At 44.0% G+C, this 18663-nt stretch overlaps 1 protein-coding gene and 1 non-coding gene across 6 annotated transcripts in view; both read left to right on the forward strand.

The window, feature by feature from the left end:
- Positions 1–4281: 4281 nt before the first annotated feature.
- Positions 4282–18663, forward strand: part of ALG8 (ALG8 alpha-1,3-glucosyltransferase) — a 38181-nt gene continuing 23799 nt past the window's right edge. For 2 of the 5 annotated variants that reach the window (XM_021926352.2, XM_021926353.2), the window contains exon 1: positions 4472–5248. In XM_021926352.2, coding sequence (XP_021782044.2) covers positions 5024–5248 — 225 coding nt within the window. In that variant the 5' untranslated portion in view covers positions 4472–5023. The other 3 variants (XM_009186986.3, XM_009186987.4, XM_009186988.3) reach the window with 3 other exon arrangements.
- On the forward strand, positions 11080–11182 carry LOC116269863. The gene has a single exon (XR_004177677.1). It is a non-coding gene; the product is annotated as a U6 spliceosomal RNA (small nuclear RNA).

The raw sequence follows: 18663 nt of genomic DNA on the forward strand, positions 1-18663 counted from the left end.
ACAGGAGGGAACATGGCATGTACCAAAGGCTGAAAGCAGGTCATTGTGCCTAGAGTGGCAAAGGTGGGTGAAGAGGAATGCATGAATGTGAGAGACAACTAGGAGGTTAAATAGACAGGACCTGGCAAGAGCAGTGAGAAATGCTTTTGCTGGAAGAAGAGGCAACCTGACCAACTGTGGCTTAAACACCTAAGGGTGGTGTGGGCATGTGTGAACCTAACCCAATAGTACCTTAGGTTTTTTTTTGGACAAAGATAGAAATTGACCCTTCTGGTCTTAAAGCTGGAAAGTTATATTTATCTGAGTTCCTTCCTCAGGAAATGACCTTCAGGTCTCTCAAAAAAAAAGTATCAAAGAACTGAAACTCACCCGATCACAGCATCCAGACAATGAGATGCCAGGCCCCTCATTCATCATGATTGCTTCCTTATTCCTCCCTAGTTCCTTTTTTTTAAAAATACATTATTACATTTCTTTGCTGCTATATAAACCTAGTTTTAGTCAGTCAGGGACCCAAGTTTGAGATTTATCTCCCATCTGTTTTTCTGCAGCACCTGATTAAAGCCTTATTCCTTGGCAATAATCATCTCAGTGATTGGCTTTCTGTGAAGCAAGCAACAGGAACTAGATCGGAACCCCTGGTGTTTTGGTAACACCTGTGTGTGTGTGTTCTCACATAGGAAGTCTGGAGGTAGAGGGATTTGTTTATTAGCTCAATGATGTCAGGGTCAGCATGAGGCAGTTTTTCCTTACAGCTGAGTGTAGCTTTATGCCTCATGTTCAAGTCTAAAGTAGAAAGAATGAGAAAAGCGGTACAATTCATGACAACTGTCTACCATTTTTTGTTAGAACTCAGAAAATTCACTAGAAATGAAGTTAGGGGAAAAAAACCTCAGAAAAATAAGATTCCTGTTTATTGTTGGATAACATTGTTTCACACATATATCAAATAGGTTGAAAAAATAAGATTTGTTGTTTTTGCATTTATTTATTTTTGAGACAGAGTCTTACTCTGTCACCCAGGCTGCAGTGCAATGATCTCTGCTCACTGCAACCTCCGCCTCCTGAGTTCAAGCAATTCTCATGCCTCAGCCTCCCATGTAGCTGGGATTACAGGCACCCGCCACCAGGCCTGGCTAATTTTTGTATTTTCAGTAGAAATGGGTTTTCACCATGTTGGCTAGGCTGGTCTCAAACCCCTGACCTCAGGTGATCCACCTGCCTAGGCCTACCAAAGTGCTGGGATCACAGCATGAGCCACCATGCTTGGCCTGTTTTTGCTTTTTTTGAGACAGTCTCACTCTGTCGCCCAGGCTGGAGTGCAGTGGCGTGATCTCAGCTCACTGCAACCTCTGCCTCCCAGGTCCCAGCAATTCTCCTGCCTCAGCCTCCTGAGTAGCTGGGACTACAGGCACACACCACCAAGCCTGGCTAATTTTTGTATATTTAGTAGAGTAGGGTTTCACCATGTTGGCCAGGCTGGTCTTGAACTCCTGACCTCAGGTGATGCACCCGCCTGAGCCTCTCAAAGTGCTGGGCTTACAGCCATGAACCACCTCACCCGATCTATTTTTGCATTTTTTTATGCGTTTGTTTGTTTTTCTTCCTCCTTTGAGATTCTAATGAACATGATCACACTACAAGTAAGGTCAGAAGTTGGGTGAAGAACACTCTGAAAGCTGTTTTGGTCATCCAAGATTGTTAAAAATGCCTGACCTCTAAAAATATGTACAAAGATATAAAGTAGAAACAAAAAATATAGACCAATTTTTCTTTTAAAAAATGCTTTTGGCTGGGTGTGGTGGCTCACGCTTGTAATCCCAGCACTTTGGGAAGGCCAAGGCAGGTGGATCACGAGGTCAGGAGTTCAAAACCAGCCTGGCCAACATGGTGAAACCCCATCTCTCCTAAAAATACAAAAATTAGCTGAGTGTAGTGGCATGTGCCTGTAACCCCAGCTACTTGGGAGGCTGAGGCAGAGAATTGCTTAAACCCAGGAGGCAGAGGCTGCAGAGAGCCGAGATTGTGCCACTACACTCCAGGCAATAGAGTGAGACTCCATCTCCAAGAAAAAAAAAAAATGCTTTGAAGAAAAAATGCAAGGCCTTGGAAGTTTTGGTTCTTTTTTCCTCTCCTGTTGCAGATTCACATTACAGTTTTGGATGGGTGGTAGAAAGTGCATGTCACCTTCGGTGGCACTGTCTGCAGTGGGTGGGCCTCTCTACTGGTAGGTGACCACCTTTAGATACTGAGACAGCAAGTATCAGTAGCCTTCTTTTACCTTCTTTTAACTTTTCCTTTTTTGCTGTCTGGTCATCCTTATTGGTATTCTGCTTCTCGGTGTCAAGATCATCTTCATCATCATCTTCAGCTGCCCATTTGACCGTAGCTATTACAGGAAAGTAATCGATTGTAAGGATGGAAGGAGGTTGGAGTGATGTGAGGAAGGGGCCAAGGAATACAGGCAACTTCTGAAAGCTGAAAAAGGCAAGAAAAACCATCTCCCTGCAGAGCCTCTGGAAGCAGCCAATCCAAATGACACCTTGACTTTAGCCCAGTGAGACTGATTTTAAATTTCTGGTTTACAGAACTGTAAGAGAATAAATTTGTGTTGTTTTAAGCTACTAAGTTTATGGTAATTTGTTACAGCAGAAATAGAAAATTATTGCAAAGTGCCTTTAAAACATCTAAGTAGCTGGGCATGGTGGCACACAACTGTAATCCCAATACTTTGGGAGGCTAAGGCAGGAATATCACTTGAGCCCAGGAGTTTGAGACCAGCAAGGACAACATAGGGAGATCCCATCTCTACACACACACACACACACACACACACACACACACACACACGTTGCCACATCCCTGTGGTCCCAGTTACTCAAGAGGCTGAGGTGGGGAGGACTGCTTGAGCCTAGGAGGTCAAGGTGGCAGTGATCTGTGTTTGCACTATTGCCCTCCAACCTGGGCCACAGAATGAGATCCTGTCTCTCAAAAACAAAACGAAAACATCTACGTGAGGTCAGGTAGTCAACTGGAGATCAGGGTCTGGAAGTGAGAGGAGTGCTGAGCTATAAATCTGTGCATCATATTCACATGGGTGGCGGTTGAAGCTGTGGGAGGGCATAAACTCCTATTAGGGAGCTGACACTGTCACCGACTTGCTATGCATCTTTCAGTAAGATAATTAACTGATCTGACACATTATTGACCATTTATTCTGTCCTGGAATCCTATCAAGCAATTTATATGCATCCTTATTTAATCCTCACAACCACTTTATGAGGCTGAAACTTTTTTTTGAGACGGAGTTTCGCTCTGGTCTCCCAGGCTGGAGTGCAATGGCGCGATCACAGCTCACTGCAACCTCCGCCTCCCACGTTCAAGCGATTCTCTAGCTTCAGCCTCCCGAGTAAGTGGAATTACAGGCGCCCGCCACCATGCTCGACTAATTTTTTTTTAAATTTTTAATTAAATGTTGGCCAGGCTGATCTCAAACTCCTGAACTCAGGTGATTCGCCCGCCTCGGCCTCCCAGTGTTGGGATTACAGGCGTGAGCACCGCGTCCGGCCAGAAACCATTTTTATCTCCTATTTTCAAAAAAAATAATAATAAAAGAAAAAAAGAAACTGAGGTTTAGAGAATTTGTGCAAGATCACACAGTAAAATAATAAGACAAGTCTAATTCCATTGCATGTGCCTCAGTCTTTTCGCAATCTGCGACTTTATTGGGCCTACTGAATCAGAATCTGAATTTTAACATGAACCGTAGGTTATCCATACAGTAAGCGTTAGGACTAGCCTCCACCCTGCTTCCAGAATGGGTTCCGCTCAAGGAGGAGCTGAGCCAAGAGCCTCGCTCAGAGTTCTAAAAACAATGTTTCTCACCTCTGTATCTTTGCACATGCCATTCTCTAGCTGGATTTAATACTCCGGTGCAGGCATCCAGGTTGGGAGCCCCCGCAGTTCTCTCATGGTACTTTTATCTACTGTAACTCTAGGGCAACAATCCTGACTTCTCCACTAGTGCATGCACGTCTCTAGCGTTGTTTTTTTTTCTCACCTAAGTATCCCCAATACTACAAAGTGATGACTCAGAGCAAACGACCACTCTTTCTATGCAAGTATGAACTAGCCGATAAAACTTAAAAGTGGCTACAAAGGCCAGCGCAGAAGCCCTTCCTGCCCGGGGGGAAACGCGGCTGTAAAGAAAAAATGGCCGGGAGGTTTAAAGAGCTGACTGCAGTCCTCGGACTGGCTGCGCGGCTCGCCGCATGCGCGCAGCTCGCGGGCTCCGCTTCAGTGGGCCTTCTCCGCATGCGCGGGATCCCGGATGTGGCTCAAGTTGGTAGGAAGCGTGCGGTGCCGCAGCAATGGCGGCGTTCACAATTGCCGCGGGGACTGGCAATTGGTTTTCGGCTTTGGCGCTCGGGGTGACTCTCCTCAAATGCCTTCTCATCCCCACCTAGTAAGGGACTCCCACGGCCAGGGGCTGGGCGGGGAGGCCCCGCGGTCGGTCAGGGCGGGAGAGAGAGGTGTGGATATCCCTAGTTATAAAGAGAAGGAACTTAAGGTCGTGTTTGTCGGTACCCTGCCTTTGCTAAGCTTTCCGTTTCGTCGTTTGTTACTTGACTTAGCCTCAGATGGCTAGGTTCAGACCTGGCGCTGTCGGATTTGGAACAAGTCACTTTAATGTTTCTGAACCTCAGGATCCTTATCCTTAATATGCATTTAAGAACCTTTCGAACAGCCATTCAGCCAGTATTAACAGGTGCCTGAGGTGCCAGGTACCCTTCTAACTCCCGAGAGGTGCGGTGGTGAGCAAGACATTACTGGTCCTTGCTCTCGAAGTTGGTGGGTGGAACTAGACAAACAGGAACGTTTCAGATTGTGATAAAGGAAATACAGGGTTACTAAGTGGCTGGGCGCTACTCCTTTAGAAGGTGATGTTTGAGTTGAAATTCAAAAAATGAAAAAAGAATAAGTGATGTGGAAAGCAGTTCAGGCATAGTAAAGAGTAAGTTCAATGGCCCTGTGGCAGGAAAGAAGTCAGAGCATTCTAGGAACACAAAGTGCCTCTTGTGGCTGCAGAGCATTGAAGAAGAGGAGTGGCACAGGATGGGGTGCACAGGGGACAGATAACAAAGGGTTTCGAAGACCACAGTTAGACTGCTGTGTAAAAAATGGATGTAGGGCCAAGACTGAAAGCGTGGAAACCAAGAAGCAACCATCAAATGGTGGTGTGTATACAGTAGGTACTCAATATTTATTAATATTAGCTTCCACCCTGCCTCCATCCTTCCTCTTTTTTCTTTTTCTCCCTCATCCCTTTTCTCCTTTCCCTCCCACTTCCTAGTTTAGGGTTTGTTTTATTGGCATCCTTTGATTCAGGCTCTTGGTGATTTCTTGTTGAGTATGGGAGAGTCGTATGTATAGAATGTAAGTCTATACTGATGTGTATATGTAATCATATAAGTGGAATGTGTATGTAGATTCAGTAAAATGATTAACTGTAGGTCTGTGCATTAAGAAGATATTTCTTGCTTTAGTTGCCTCGGGCTAGAATTGTATCCTCAGAGTTGTTTTTTTTTTGTTTGTTTCTTTGTTATTATTTTGTTTTTGAGACAGGCTTGCCCCACCTTGTCACCCAGACTGGAGCGCAGTGGTACGATCTCAGCTTACTGCAACCTCTGCCTCCCGGGTTCAAATGATTCTCCTGCCTCAGCCTCCTGAGTACCTGGGATTACAGGCGTGCACCACCGCGCCAGGCTAATTTTTGTATTTTTAGTGGAGACTGGGTTTCACGATGATGGCCGGGAGCTGGTCTCAAACTCCTGACCTCAAGTGGTCCACCTGCCTCGGCCTCCCATAATGTTGGGATTACAGGCGTGAGCCACCATGCCTGGCCAGGGTTGTTATTTTGAATACTGCTCTTGGTCCAGGTTAAGAAGGTATATAGCACTCACTTTGGCAGCACATGTACAGGAATACCTCATTTTTTGCACTTTGCTTTATTGCACTTCACAGATACTGCATTTTCTTTTTTTTTTTTTAACAAATTGAAGGCTGTGGTAACTCTCCATTGAGCAACTCTATCAACGCCATTTTTCTAACATCATGTGCTCATTTTGTGTCTGTGTTACGTTTTGGTAAATCTTGAAATATTTCACACTTTTTCATTACTATTATATTTGTTACGATGATCTGTAATCAGTGATCTTTGATATTACTATTCTAATTGCTTTGGGGCAACACTATGGTGAATTTAATAAATGCTGTGTGTTCCGACTGCTCTACCACCATCTCTCTCCCTGTCCTCAGGCCTCCCTGTTGACTGAGATACAATAATAAAGTTAGGCCAATTAATAGCCCTACAGAGGCCTCTAAGTTTTCAAGTGAGAGGAAGAGTCACATATCTGTGACTTTAAATCAAAAGCTCGAAATGATTGAGCTTGATGAGGAAGGCATCCTGAAAGCCAAGACAGGCTGAAAGGTAGGCCCATTGTGCCAAACAGCCAAGTTGTGGCAGAGGAAAAGTTCTTGAAGGAAACTAAAAGTGCTACTTCAGTGAATACACAAGTGATAAGAAAGTGAAACAACCTTGATGATATGGAGAACATTTTAGTGGTCTGGATAGATCAAACCAGCCATAACATTCCCTTAACCAAAACCTTATCCACATCAAGGCCCTAACGCTTCAATTCTTTGAAGCCTAAGAGAAGTGAGGAAGTTGCAGAAGAAAATTTGGAAGCTAGCAGAGGTGGGTTCATGAGGTTTAAGAAAAGAAGCCATCAGCCGGGCACGGTGGCTCGTGCCTGTAATCCTAGCACTTTGGGAGGCCAAGATGGGTGGATCACCAGAGGACCAACATGGAGAAACCCCGTCTCTACTAAAAATACAAAATTAGCCGGGCATGGTGGAGCATGCCTGTAATCCCAGCTACTTGGGAGGCTGAGGCAGGAGAATCACTTGAAACCGGAGGTTGCAGTGAGCTGAGATCACGCTATTGCACTCCAGCCTGGACAACAAGAGCGAAACTCCATCTCAAAAAAAAAAAAAAAAAAAGAAAGAAAGAAAGAAAGAAAAGAAGCCATCTCCATAATAAAGTACAAGGTGAAGCAGCAAGTGTTGATGTAGAAGCTGCAGTAAGTTTTCTAGATCTAGCTAAGATCACTGATTAAGGTGGCTACACTAAACAATAGATTTTCAAGGTAGAAGAAACAGACTTACATTGGAAGATGCCATCTAGGACATCTAGTTGAAACCAGTTCTCATTTACTGTTCTGAAAATCCGATGGCCCTTAAGACTTATGCTAAATCTACTCTGCCTATGCTCTATAAATGGAACAACAAAGCCCTGGATGGCAGCACATCTATTTACAGCATGATTTACTGAATAAGCCCACTGTTGAGACCTACTGCTCAGAAACCAATTTTTTTTTTTTTTTCCTAGAGACAAGGTCTTGCTCTTATCTCCCAGGGTGAAGTACAGTGGCACCATCATGGCTCACTGCAGCCTTAATCTCCTGCGCTTGAGCAATCTTCCTCCCTCAGCCTCCCGAATAGCTGGGACGAAGACAGATGCCACCATGCCCAGCTAATTTTTTTTCTCTCTATTATCTGTCTGTCATCTATCTATCTATGTGTATGTGTTTTGGTTTGGTTTGTTTGTTGTTGTTGTTTTTCTTTTTGGTAGAGACAAGGTGTCACTGTGTTGCCGGGCTGATCTCGAATTCCTGGGCTCAAGTGAGCCCTTCCAAAGTGCTGGGATTACAGACCTGAGCCACCTCATTGGTCAATATTTTTCCTTTTTCTTTTCTTTTTTGAGGCAGGATTTCACTTTGTCAGGCTGGAGTGCACTGGTGTGATCTCAGCTCACTGCTGCCTCTACCTCCTGGGCTCAAACAATCCTCCCATCTCAGCTTCCCAAGTAATTTGAACTACACATGCACACCACTATGCCCAGCTAACTTTTTGTATTTTTTGCAGAGATGGGGCTTCACCAGGTTGCCCAGGCTGGTCTCAAATTCCTGACTTCAAGTGATCCACCTGTCTTGGCCTCCCAAAGTGCTAGGATTACAGACATGAGCCACCATACCCAGCCATTATTTTTCTTTCTTTTTTTTTTCTTATTTATTTATTTTTGAGGTGGAGTTTCGCTCTGTCTCCCACACTGGAGTGTAGTGGCACAATCTCAGCTCACTGCAACCTCAGCTTCCCGGGTTCAAGCAATTCTCCTGCCTCAGCCACCCAAGTAGCTGGGGTTACAGGTGCACACCATCATGCCCTGCTAATTTTTATATTTTTAGTAGAGATGGGGTTTTGCCATGTTGGCCAGGCTGGTCTTGAACTCCTGGCCTCACGTGATCTGCTCTCTTTAACCTCCCAGAGTGCTGGGATTACAGGCATGAGCACCATGCCCGGCCTTTTTTTTAAAATTTATTTTTGGAGAGATGGGGTCACTGCGTTGCCCAGGCCAGCCTGGAATTCCTAGGCTTAAGCAATCCTCCTACTTTTGCTTCCCAAAGTTCTGGGATTACAGACATGAGCCACTGTGCCCAGCCTTAATGTTGTTTTCATGCCTGCTGATGTAATATCTATTCTGCAGCCAGTTGACTAGTTGCTTTTTTTTTTTGAAACAGGGTCTCACTCTGCTACTCAGGCTGGAGTGCAGTGGCATGATCTCAGCTTACTGCAACCTCCACCTTTCGGGCTCAGGCAATCATCCTACCTCAACCTACCAAGTAGCTGGGACTTAAGGTGTGTGCTACCATACCCTGCTAATTTTTGTATTTTTAGTAGAGATGGGTTTTCACAATGTTGCCCAGGCTGTTCTTGAACTCCTGTGCTCAAGCGATCTGCCTGCCATGGCCTCCTAAAGTACTGGGATTATAGACATGAGCCACCATGCCCAATCAGTATTGACTTTTAAGTCTTGTTATTTAAGAAATACATTTCATGGCCGGGTGTGGTGGCTCAAGCCTGTAATCCCAGCACTTTGGGAGGCCGAGACGGGTGGATCACGAGGTCAGGAGATCGAGACCATCCTGGCTAACCCGGTGAAACCCTGTCTCTACTAAAAAATACAAAAAACTAGCCGGGCGAGGTGGCGGACGCCTGTAGTCCCAGCTACTCGGGAGGCTGAGGCAGGAGAATGGCGTGAACCCGGGAAGGCGGAGCTTGCAGTGAGCTGAGATCCGGCCAGTGCACTCCAGCCTGGGCGACAGAGCGAGACTCCGTCTCAAAAAAAAAAAATACATTTCATAAGGCTATATCTGCCATAGATAGTGATTCCCCTGATGGATCTGGGCAAAGTAAATTGAAACCTGGAAAGGATACACCATTCTAGATGCCATTAAGAACATTCATGATTCATGGGAGCAGGTCGAGATATCAACATTAACAAGAGTTTGGAAGAATTAGATTCCAACTCCAGTGGATGACTTTGAGGGGTTCACGACTTCGGTGGAAGCAGTAACTGCAAATGCCATGGAAATAGCAAGAGAACTAGAAGTGGAGCCTGAGCATGTGATTGAATGGCTGCATGATATCTCATGATAAAACTTGAGTGGATGAGGAGTTGCTTCTCATGAATGAGCAGAGAAAGTGGTTTCTTTTGAGATGCACTGTGCTAATGAAGATGCTGTGAATATTGTTGAAATGACAACAAAGGATTTAGAATATTATATAAACTTAATAATCAGTGGCAGGGTTTGAGAAGAAGGATTGACTCCAATTTTGAAAGTTTTACTGTGGGTTAAATGCTATCAAACAGCATTGCATACTAGAGGAATCTTTTGTGAAAGGAAGAGCCCATCAATGTGGCAAGCTTCACTGTTGTTTTAAGAAATTGCCACAGTCGGCCGGGCGCGGTGGCTCACGCCTGTAATCCCAGCACTTTGGGAGGCCGAGGCGGGTGGATCACAAGGTCAGGAGATCGAGACCATGGTGAAACCCCGTCTCTACTAAAAATAGAAAAATTAGCCGGGCGCAGCGGCGGGCGCCTGTAGTCCCAGCTACTCGGGAGGCTGAGGCAGGAGAATGGCGTGAACCCGGGAGGCGGAGCTTGCAGTGAGCCGAGATTGCGCCACTGCACTCCAGCCTGGGCAACAGAGCAAGACTCCGTCTCAAAAAAAAAAAAAAAAAAAAAAAAAAAAAGAAATTGCCACAGTCTTGCCAGGCTCATGCCTGTAATCCCAGCATTTGGGGAGACCGAGGCGGGCAGGTCACCTGAGGTCAGGAGTTCAAGACCAGCCTGGCCAACATGGTGAAATCCCATCTCTACTAAATATACAAAAATTAGCCAGGTGTGGTGGTAGGCACCTGTAATCCCAGCCACTCAGGAGACTGAGGCAGGAGAATCACTTGAACCCAGGAGGCAGAGGTTACAGTGAGCCGAGATCATGCCATTGCACTCCAGCCTGGGTGACAAGAGTGAGACTCCATCTCAAAAAAAAAAAAAAAAACTGTTTGCCACAGTCACCCCAGTCTTTAGCACCCATAACCCTGATCAATCAACAGCCATCAACATTGAGGCAAAACTCTCCACCAGCAAAAAGATTAGGACTTGCCGAAGGTGCAGATGATCATTAGCTTTGTTTTAGCAATAAAGTATTTTAAAATGAAGGTGTACACTGTCTTTTTAGACATAATAATATTGCACACTTTATAGTATAGTGTAAACATAACCTTTTTTTTTTTTTTTGAGACGGAGTCTTGCTCTCGCCCAGGCTGGAGTGCAGTGGCATGATCTCAGCTCACTGCAAGCTCCGCCTCCCGGGTTCATGCCATTCTCCTGCCTCAGCCTCTCGAGTAGCTGGGACTACAGGCGCCCGCCACCACACCCGGCTAATTTTTTTTGTGTTTTTAGTAGAGATGGGGTTTCACTGTGTTAGCCAGGATGGTCTCGGTCTCCTGACCTCATGATCCGCCTGCCTTGGCCTCCCAAAGTGCTGGGATTAGAGGCATGAGCCACCGTGCTGACCAGTGTAAACATAACTTTCACATGCTGTGGGAAATCAAAAAATTCATGTGACTCACTTTATTGCAATATTCACTTCATTATGGTGATCTAAACCCACAACATCTCTAAGGTATGCCTGCACTAAAATTGAATGATACGGGAAGCTTAGCATGGTCCACGTACAAGGATAGCATGCAAATTTATGAAACACTTAATATATTTTAAAAAGAATGTTTTTAATTGTAGTTAATGCTCTGCTTCTCAAATCGGAAACTGCTGGGATGTGAGAGGGAAGCTATAGGGTAAATGCAGCGTTCAACAAAACATTTGCTAACTGCTTTATTATGTACCAGGTATTGTTGCTAGGCTAGAAGGGAGGACAAAATAGATATGATCCCTGGCCCTGTGAAGTGTGTAGTTTAGTAAGTATAACAGAACCAGAAACAAATCAATGCAAATATATAGTTACATAACCACAATTTGGATTAAGTATTAGGAAGAAGAGGCTGGGCATGGTGACTCATGCCTGTAATCCCAGCACTTTGGGAGGCCGAGGCGGGCGGATCATGAGGTCAGGAGATCGAGACCATCCTGGCTAACACGGTGAAACCCCATCTCTACTAAAAATACAAAAAATTAGCCAGGTGTGGTGGTGGACGTGTGTAGTCCCAGCTACTCGGGAGGCTGAGACAGGAGACTGGTGTGAACCTGGGAGGTGGAGCTTGCAGTGAGCCAAGATCGTGCCACTACACTCCATCCAGCCTGGGTGACAGCGCAAGACTCTGTCAAAAAAAAAAAAAAGAAGAAGGACAACAGGATCCTATTGGGACCAAGAAGGAAGATATACTTTTGATTAGGTGTCAGAGAATGTCTCTGAGGAACTGACTTAATTGGAGGCCTAAAGTATGAATGAGAGGGCCATCCATGCAGAGTATGTGGTGTGTGCACATGTGTAGAACTTACCTGAAAGAGCACACTGTATAAATATAGGCCCTGTGGTGTGAAAGTATTGGCCTATTTGGGCAACTGTGATAAGGCCAGTGTAGTTGGCATGGAATAAGCAACAGAGACAGAAACATGCACAGTGAAATTGGAAAGATAGGCACCAAATCATGCCAGATCTTATAAAGCCAGGTTGAAAAATTTAGATTTTGATTGTATAAACTCAGTGGAAATGATTTGCATTTATAAAATATTTTTTGGCTGCCATATAAATGATTGGAGGAGGCAGGAGAGTCACGAAGGCTAGGGACCCTTTGAGAAAGTCTACATGAGAGAAGATGCTGACTTGAATTGGAGTGGTGGCATTAGAGATAGAAATGAACAAATTAAAGATTTATTTTGCCTTGAGGTTAGGAAGGATTTGCAGAGAAAACAACAACTAACTTTGGAAGTATTTGGTGGTTTAAGAGCCATAGCTAGGGAGTCAGACTGCCCTGGTTAGAATCTGGCTCTGCTACATACTGGCTACATGACAGGGCAAGCTGCTTCTCTAAGCCACTGGTGAAATGGTAAGAGTTAAAGAACCTACCTCAAATGGAGTGTTGCAGGCAGAGGGAAAAGGTGAATGTAGAGTAAGACAAAAACAAGTGAGAGGATAGTGAGAAATGGGCTGAAAAGGTGAATAAGCGAGATCCAAAAAGATCTTTTAGGCTATGTTAAGTACTTTAGATTTTATCCGGAGGGCAGAGGTCAATTAAAAGGGAAATATGACATTCGTGATTTAGAAATACTATTTTGACTGCAGTGTGAAAGCTAGATTAATGAAGGGCCTGAGTGAAGATGGGGAGTTCAATTTAAGAAGCTATCATAGGACAAGTAAGAGATGGTAGGTTTTTGTTTGTTTTAATTTTTAGAGACAGGGCTGGGTGCAGTGGCTCACACCTGTAATCCCAGCACTTTGGAAGGCCAAGGCAGGCAGATTGCTTAAGCTCAGGAGTTTGAGACCAGCGTGGGCAACATAGTGAAACCCCGTGTCTACAAAAAAAATACAAAGAATTAGCTGGAGATGGTGGTCAAAAATTTTAGAGACAGGGTCTAACTCTGTTGCTCAGGCTAGAGTATAGTGGCACGATCATAGCTCACTGCAGCCTCAAATTCCTGGACTCAAGCCATCCTCTGGCTTCAGCCTCCTGAGTAGCAGGGACTACAGGTGCACACCACCATACCAGCTAATCATTAAGTTTTTTGTAGAGATGGGGATCTCATTATGTTGCCCAGGCTGGTCTTGAACTTCCAACCTCAAGCTATCCTCCCACCATGGCCTCCCAAAATACTGGGATTATAGGCATGAACCACTGTGCTCAGCTGATGGTAGATTTTTTTAATGCAGTTAAAAAAATAGTTGTTTGCTTTTTATCATTATGTCTCTAGTCTTAGTTTTGCTTTTTTTTTTTTTTCAAGTGTCATTTCAGCAATTAAGATTACTTTTACAGATGAATGCAGTGGCTCACACCTGTAATCCCAGCACTCCAACAAAAGTGAAGCTCTAACAGTTTTGAATAGGAAACAACAAAATAACTAAAGTAACCAAAAAAGAGACTGAAAAAAATCTATATAGTACAACTATATAGGAAAAGAAAGTGTTCCCAAACCTACTCAAATTTTGTAAGTGCTACTCCAAAGAGAGTAAAAACGACATATCTATAAAACAAGAACAGATGCTATGAAACAGGAATTATCAGAGAAACTGTAGTTAATAGAAAATGTTATTGCTAAAATTAAGGACAAATTGAGTAAATCTTTCAAAAATATGAGAGAAAAGATAAAAATTATAAGTTCAATCTAGGGTATCTAGCATCCGTTTAAAGTTTCAGAAAAAAAACACAGGGGAGGAGATGAGCAAATAATAAATTTCCCAGAGCTAAAGGCACTACATACTCAGCATAATTAATGAAAAAAGACCCTCACAAAGACATTAATCACTAGACATTTCATACTGCTATGGATGAAAAGGAGAAACAGGAAACTTCCAGAGATGAAGGGAAAACCATAAAGGAAAGAGACTTAACCAACATCAGCATTTTATACTAAAAACCAATGGAATAAGCTTCCAAAGATCAGTGGAAGCAAATTTCAACCTAGAATTCCATACAAAATCCAGTATAAAATATCAGAAGTGCAAATCATAAATGTACCGCTCACTGAATTTTTGCAAAGTGAATACATCTGTAAATAGCATACAGATCAATAAGCAGAATATTATCCCTCGTGTGTCTTTCTAGCCACTCCCTGCAACCCCACCCCGCCAAGGGTATTGATATTCTCACCTTTTTTTCTTTTTGAGACCAGGCCTTCCTCTGTCTCCCATGGCTCCAAACTTGGCTCACTGTAGCCTCAGCCTCTTGGGCTCGAGCAGTCCTCCCACCTCAGCCTCTTGAGTAGCTGGGACTACAGGGGTGTGCTGCCTTGCCTAGCTAATTTTTAAATATTTTGTAGATATGGGGTCTCACCATGTTACCAGGCTGGTCTCGAACTCCTGAGCTCAAGTGATCCACCCGCCTTGGCCTCCCAAAGTATTGGGATTACAGGCGTGAGCCATCATGCCTGGCCTCTGATGTTGACTTTTAACTGCATAGGTTAAATTTTGCCTGTTTTTGAATTTTTGTTTGGGTTTTTTTGTTTGTTTTTGAATTTTATACAAATGTAATCATACAACCTGTTCTCTTGGGTCTGGCTTTCACTCAACATTAAGTTTGTGCGTTGTTGTGTAATTATAGTTTTTTCATTCTTATCACTAGATATCACTGGTTCTCAAACTTTTTAGTCAGAATCACTTCTTAGAAATAATTGAGGGTCATAAAGAGCTATATGTTTATGTGGGCTGTATAATAGATAATTACCATTTTACAAATTAAAACAAATTGTTCAAGCACAAGAATATACAAGCAGAAATGTCACTGGCCATCAGAGTGATGACATCATATTATGTAGCCTCTAGAACATCACTGTATACTTGTGAGAGAATGAGTGAAGGTAGGACAAATTACATCTGAATATTATTATGAAAATAGTATATATTTCAAACTCCCTGAAAGGGTCTCCCTGCGAATTCCTGAATCACACTTTGAGAACTGCTGCCCTACAGTATTCCATTGTGTGAAAACACCACAATTTATTTAGCCATTCTGCTGTTTGTGGACATTTGAATTATCTCCACTTTTTGCCTGTTGCAAATAGTTTTACTTTGAACATTCCTTTTTTTTCTTTTCTTTTTTTTGAGACAGAATCTCGCTCTGTCGCTCAGGCTGGAGTACAGTGGCGCAATCTAAGCTCACTGCAAGCTCCCCTCCCGGCTTCACGCCATTCTCCTGCCTCAGCCTCCCAAGTAGCTGGACTACACGTGCCTGCCACCACACCCGGGTAATTTTTGTATTTTTAGTAGAGACAGGGTTTCACCGTGTTAGCCAGGATGGTCTCGATCTCCTGACCTCATGATCCACCCGCCTCGACCTGCCAAAGTGCTGGGATTATAGGCGTGAGCCACTGCGCCCAGCCCCATTTTGCACATTCTTATAATATGTGTCTTTTAATGAACATACAATGCATTTCTGTTGGGTATACATACTTAGACTTGGGATTGATGGGTCATCAGTTCAGTTTTGAGTGGAGATTTTGAAAAATCTGTAGGAAATGCAAGTGAGACTATTAACAGGAAATCGGAGGTGTCTGTCTCTACAACTTAGGAAAGAAGCCGATGTTGCATGTTGAAATTTGGGAGTAGGCCGGGCCTGGTGGCTCCTGCCTGTAATCCCAGCACTTTGGGAGGCTGAGGCTGGCTGATCACGAGGTCAGGAGATCGAGATCGCCAACATGGTGAAACCCCATCTCTACTAAAATACAAAAAAAAAAAAATTAGCCAGGCGTGGTGCACTGTGCCTGTAGTCCCAGCTACTCGGGAGGCTGAGGCAGGGGAGTCGCTTGAACCCGGGAGATGGAGGTTGCAGTGAGCTAAGATCACGCTACTGTACTGCAGCCTGGCAACACAGCGAGACTTGGTCTCAAAAAAAAAAAAAAAATTTGGGAGTCATCATAATACAATTGACAATGGAACCAGAAAGTTTGCATAAGATTGTCCAGAGCAGAATAAGTTGTGTAAAAAGGGGACCAAGAACTGAACCTAGGGGAATATCAGCATGTCCCTGGTGAATATAGGAAGGGAAAACCGTGATTGAGACAGAAGGGGTTGGCTGGAGGTAGGAGAAAGTTGTCATTGTGGAAAGGTTGTGTAAAACATTGGAAAGTGTAAATTGGGCTTTGCTGTGGAACTCATTGTTGACTTTAGTGAGTGGATATTCAGCAAGAACGTATTGAACCTGTCCATGTGTCAGGTGCTGTTCTAAATGTGGAGGGGCGGTACGGCAGTGGTCAAAAAGGAAAACATTTTTACTGAAGATGGGTGATCCTTAGATCTATATAGTGATGGGCAGAGGGAGAATTTGGAGACATGGGAAAGTCAAGGCAAGGATCTTTTCCCACCTTCTCTGTCAGATGAACTCTTACTCAAACTTACGTGTTAGTATACAGGTAATGAATTTTGTTAGAGTTATTTGTGAGCAAGAGGAAGTCACTTCTGAGCAAAGGCCTGAGGGCCGCCTGTAAGAAAAAGTTTGGGCCAAACGAGGGGCAGTGGCTCACACTTGTAATCCCAGCACTTTGGGAGACTGAGGCAGGTGGATCACCTGAGGTCAGGAGTTTGAGACCAGCCTGGCCAACATGATGAAACCCCATCTCTACTAAAAATTAGCCAGGATTGGTGGTACACACCTGTAGTCTCAGCTTCTCGGGGGGCTGAGACAGGAGACTCGCGTGAACCCAGGAGGTGGCGGTTGCAGTGAGCTGAGGCTGAGACGGGCCCACTACACTCCAACCTGGGCGACAGAAGGAGACTCTGTTTCAAAACAGAAAAAGAAAAAGTCTGGGCTTCTTGTCAGCCCTTTAGATAGTTCTGAAATCCTTTTCACTGACTTGTAGATTGCTCAACAACTTTCCAGAAGATCTGACCTCCAGATAAGTGAAGTTAAGGATTACATAATGTCTATTTGTGTCTCTATAGGACAGTGAACTGTGACTGCTTAGGGAATGTCAGTCCATTTAAAAGCCTAGCTATGGGAATTAGAAATGGATAAATATTGCAAAATCTCATTTTATTCATCTAATTGTTTTGAGTAGCCATTCCACAGATTTTGAAGTACACCGCAACTGGCTTGCTATCACTCACAGTTTGCCAATATCACAGTGGTATTATGAGGTAAGTTTTAATTTTCACTTTTTTTAAAGATTCATATATAAACTAGGTAAATATTACTGATATTAAAAATGTTTTCTGACTGCGTGTGGTGGCTCACACTTGTAATCCCAGCACTTTGGGAGGCCGAGGTGGGTGAATCATGAGGTCAGGAGATCGAGACCAGCTGGCCAACACAGTGAAACCCCGTCTCTACTAAAAATACAAAAATTAGCTGGGCGTGGTGGTGGGTGCCTGTAATCCCAGCTACTCAGGAGGCTGAGGCAGGAGAATCGCTTGAACCTGGGAGGCGGAGGTTGCAGTGAGCCAAAATCACGCCACTGCACTCCAGCATGGGTGACAGAGTTAGATTCTGTCTCAAAAAAAAAAAGTTTTTTCTGCAACCATAGATCTAATTAATCTTTATAAAAATTGTGATCTCTTCTCAGTTCTGTCCTCTTGCACTACTAGGGAATCCCCTTACTTCAAAATGAGTTTCCCAGTCTATACATTGGGAGGTATAGTATCTACCACACTTTTTGAAAGAGCAATGGACTGGGAAAGAGGAAGAATTGGATTCTTAGGCCTGGCGCTGCCACTATCTAGTTACATAGAGAAAAGATACTTCATGTCTCTGGGCCTTAGTGTCTCATCTGGCCCATGAGGATTTGGAGTGAGTTATTTCTAAGATCCTGTCTGTTGCTAATGTTTTGTGATTTTATGAGGAAAGGAATAATCAGATGTGATGTGTAGACATCAGGTAATATACAAACCATTCTCTCATATTGTTTATAAAAACAACACCTGTATTTTTATTTCTTTTTCTTTTCCTTTTTTTTCTTTTCTTTTTTTTGAGACAGAGTCTCGCTCTGTCACCCAGGCTGGAGTACAGTGGCACAATCTCAGCTCACTGCAACCTCCGCCTCCCGGGTTCAAGCGATTCTCCTGCCTCAGCCTCCCAAGTAACTGGGATTACAGGCACCCGCCACCATGCCCCAGCTAATTTTTATATTTTTAGTAGAGATGGGGTTTCACCATGTTGGCCAGGCTGGTCTCGAACTCCAGACCTCAGGTGAGCCACCCACCTTGGCCTCCCAAAGTGCTGGGATTACAGGCGTGAGCCACTGCACCCAGCTTGTGTTTTTGTTTCTGGTACAAATTACTAAACTGTGTGTAATACTTTATGAAAAAGAGATATCGCTTCAGAAATTTCTTGATCAAAAGCAGTACTCTGCTGACAGGGAGTTGGTTTTTTTGTTTGTTTGTTTTCTTTGAGATGAAGTCTCACTCTCACCCAGGCTGGAGTGAAATGGCACGATCTCAGCTCACTGTGACCTCTGCCTCCTGGGTTCAAGCGATTCTCCTGTCTTAGCCTCCTGAGTAGCTGGGATTACAGGCACCCACGACCACACCCAGCTATTTTTTTTTTTTTTTTGTATTTTTAGTAGAGACAGGGTTTCACCGTGTTGGTCAAGCT

Source organism: Papio anubis, chromosome 12, assembly GCF_008728515.1.
Source record: "Papio anubis isolate 15944 chromosome 12, Panubis1.0, whole genome shotgun sequence".
Classification (NCBI taxonomy): domain Eukaryota; kingdom Metazoa; phylum Chordata; class Mammalia; order Primates; family Cercopithecidae; genus Papio; species Papio anubis.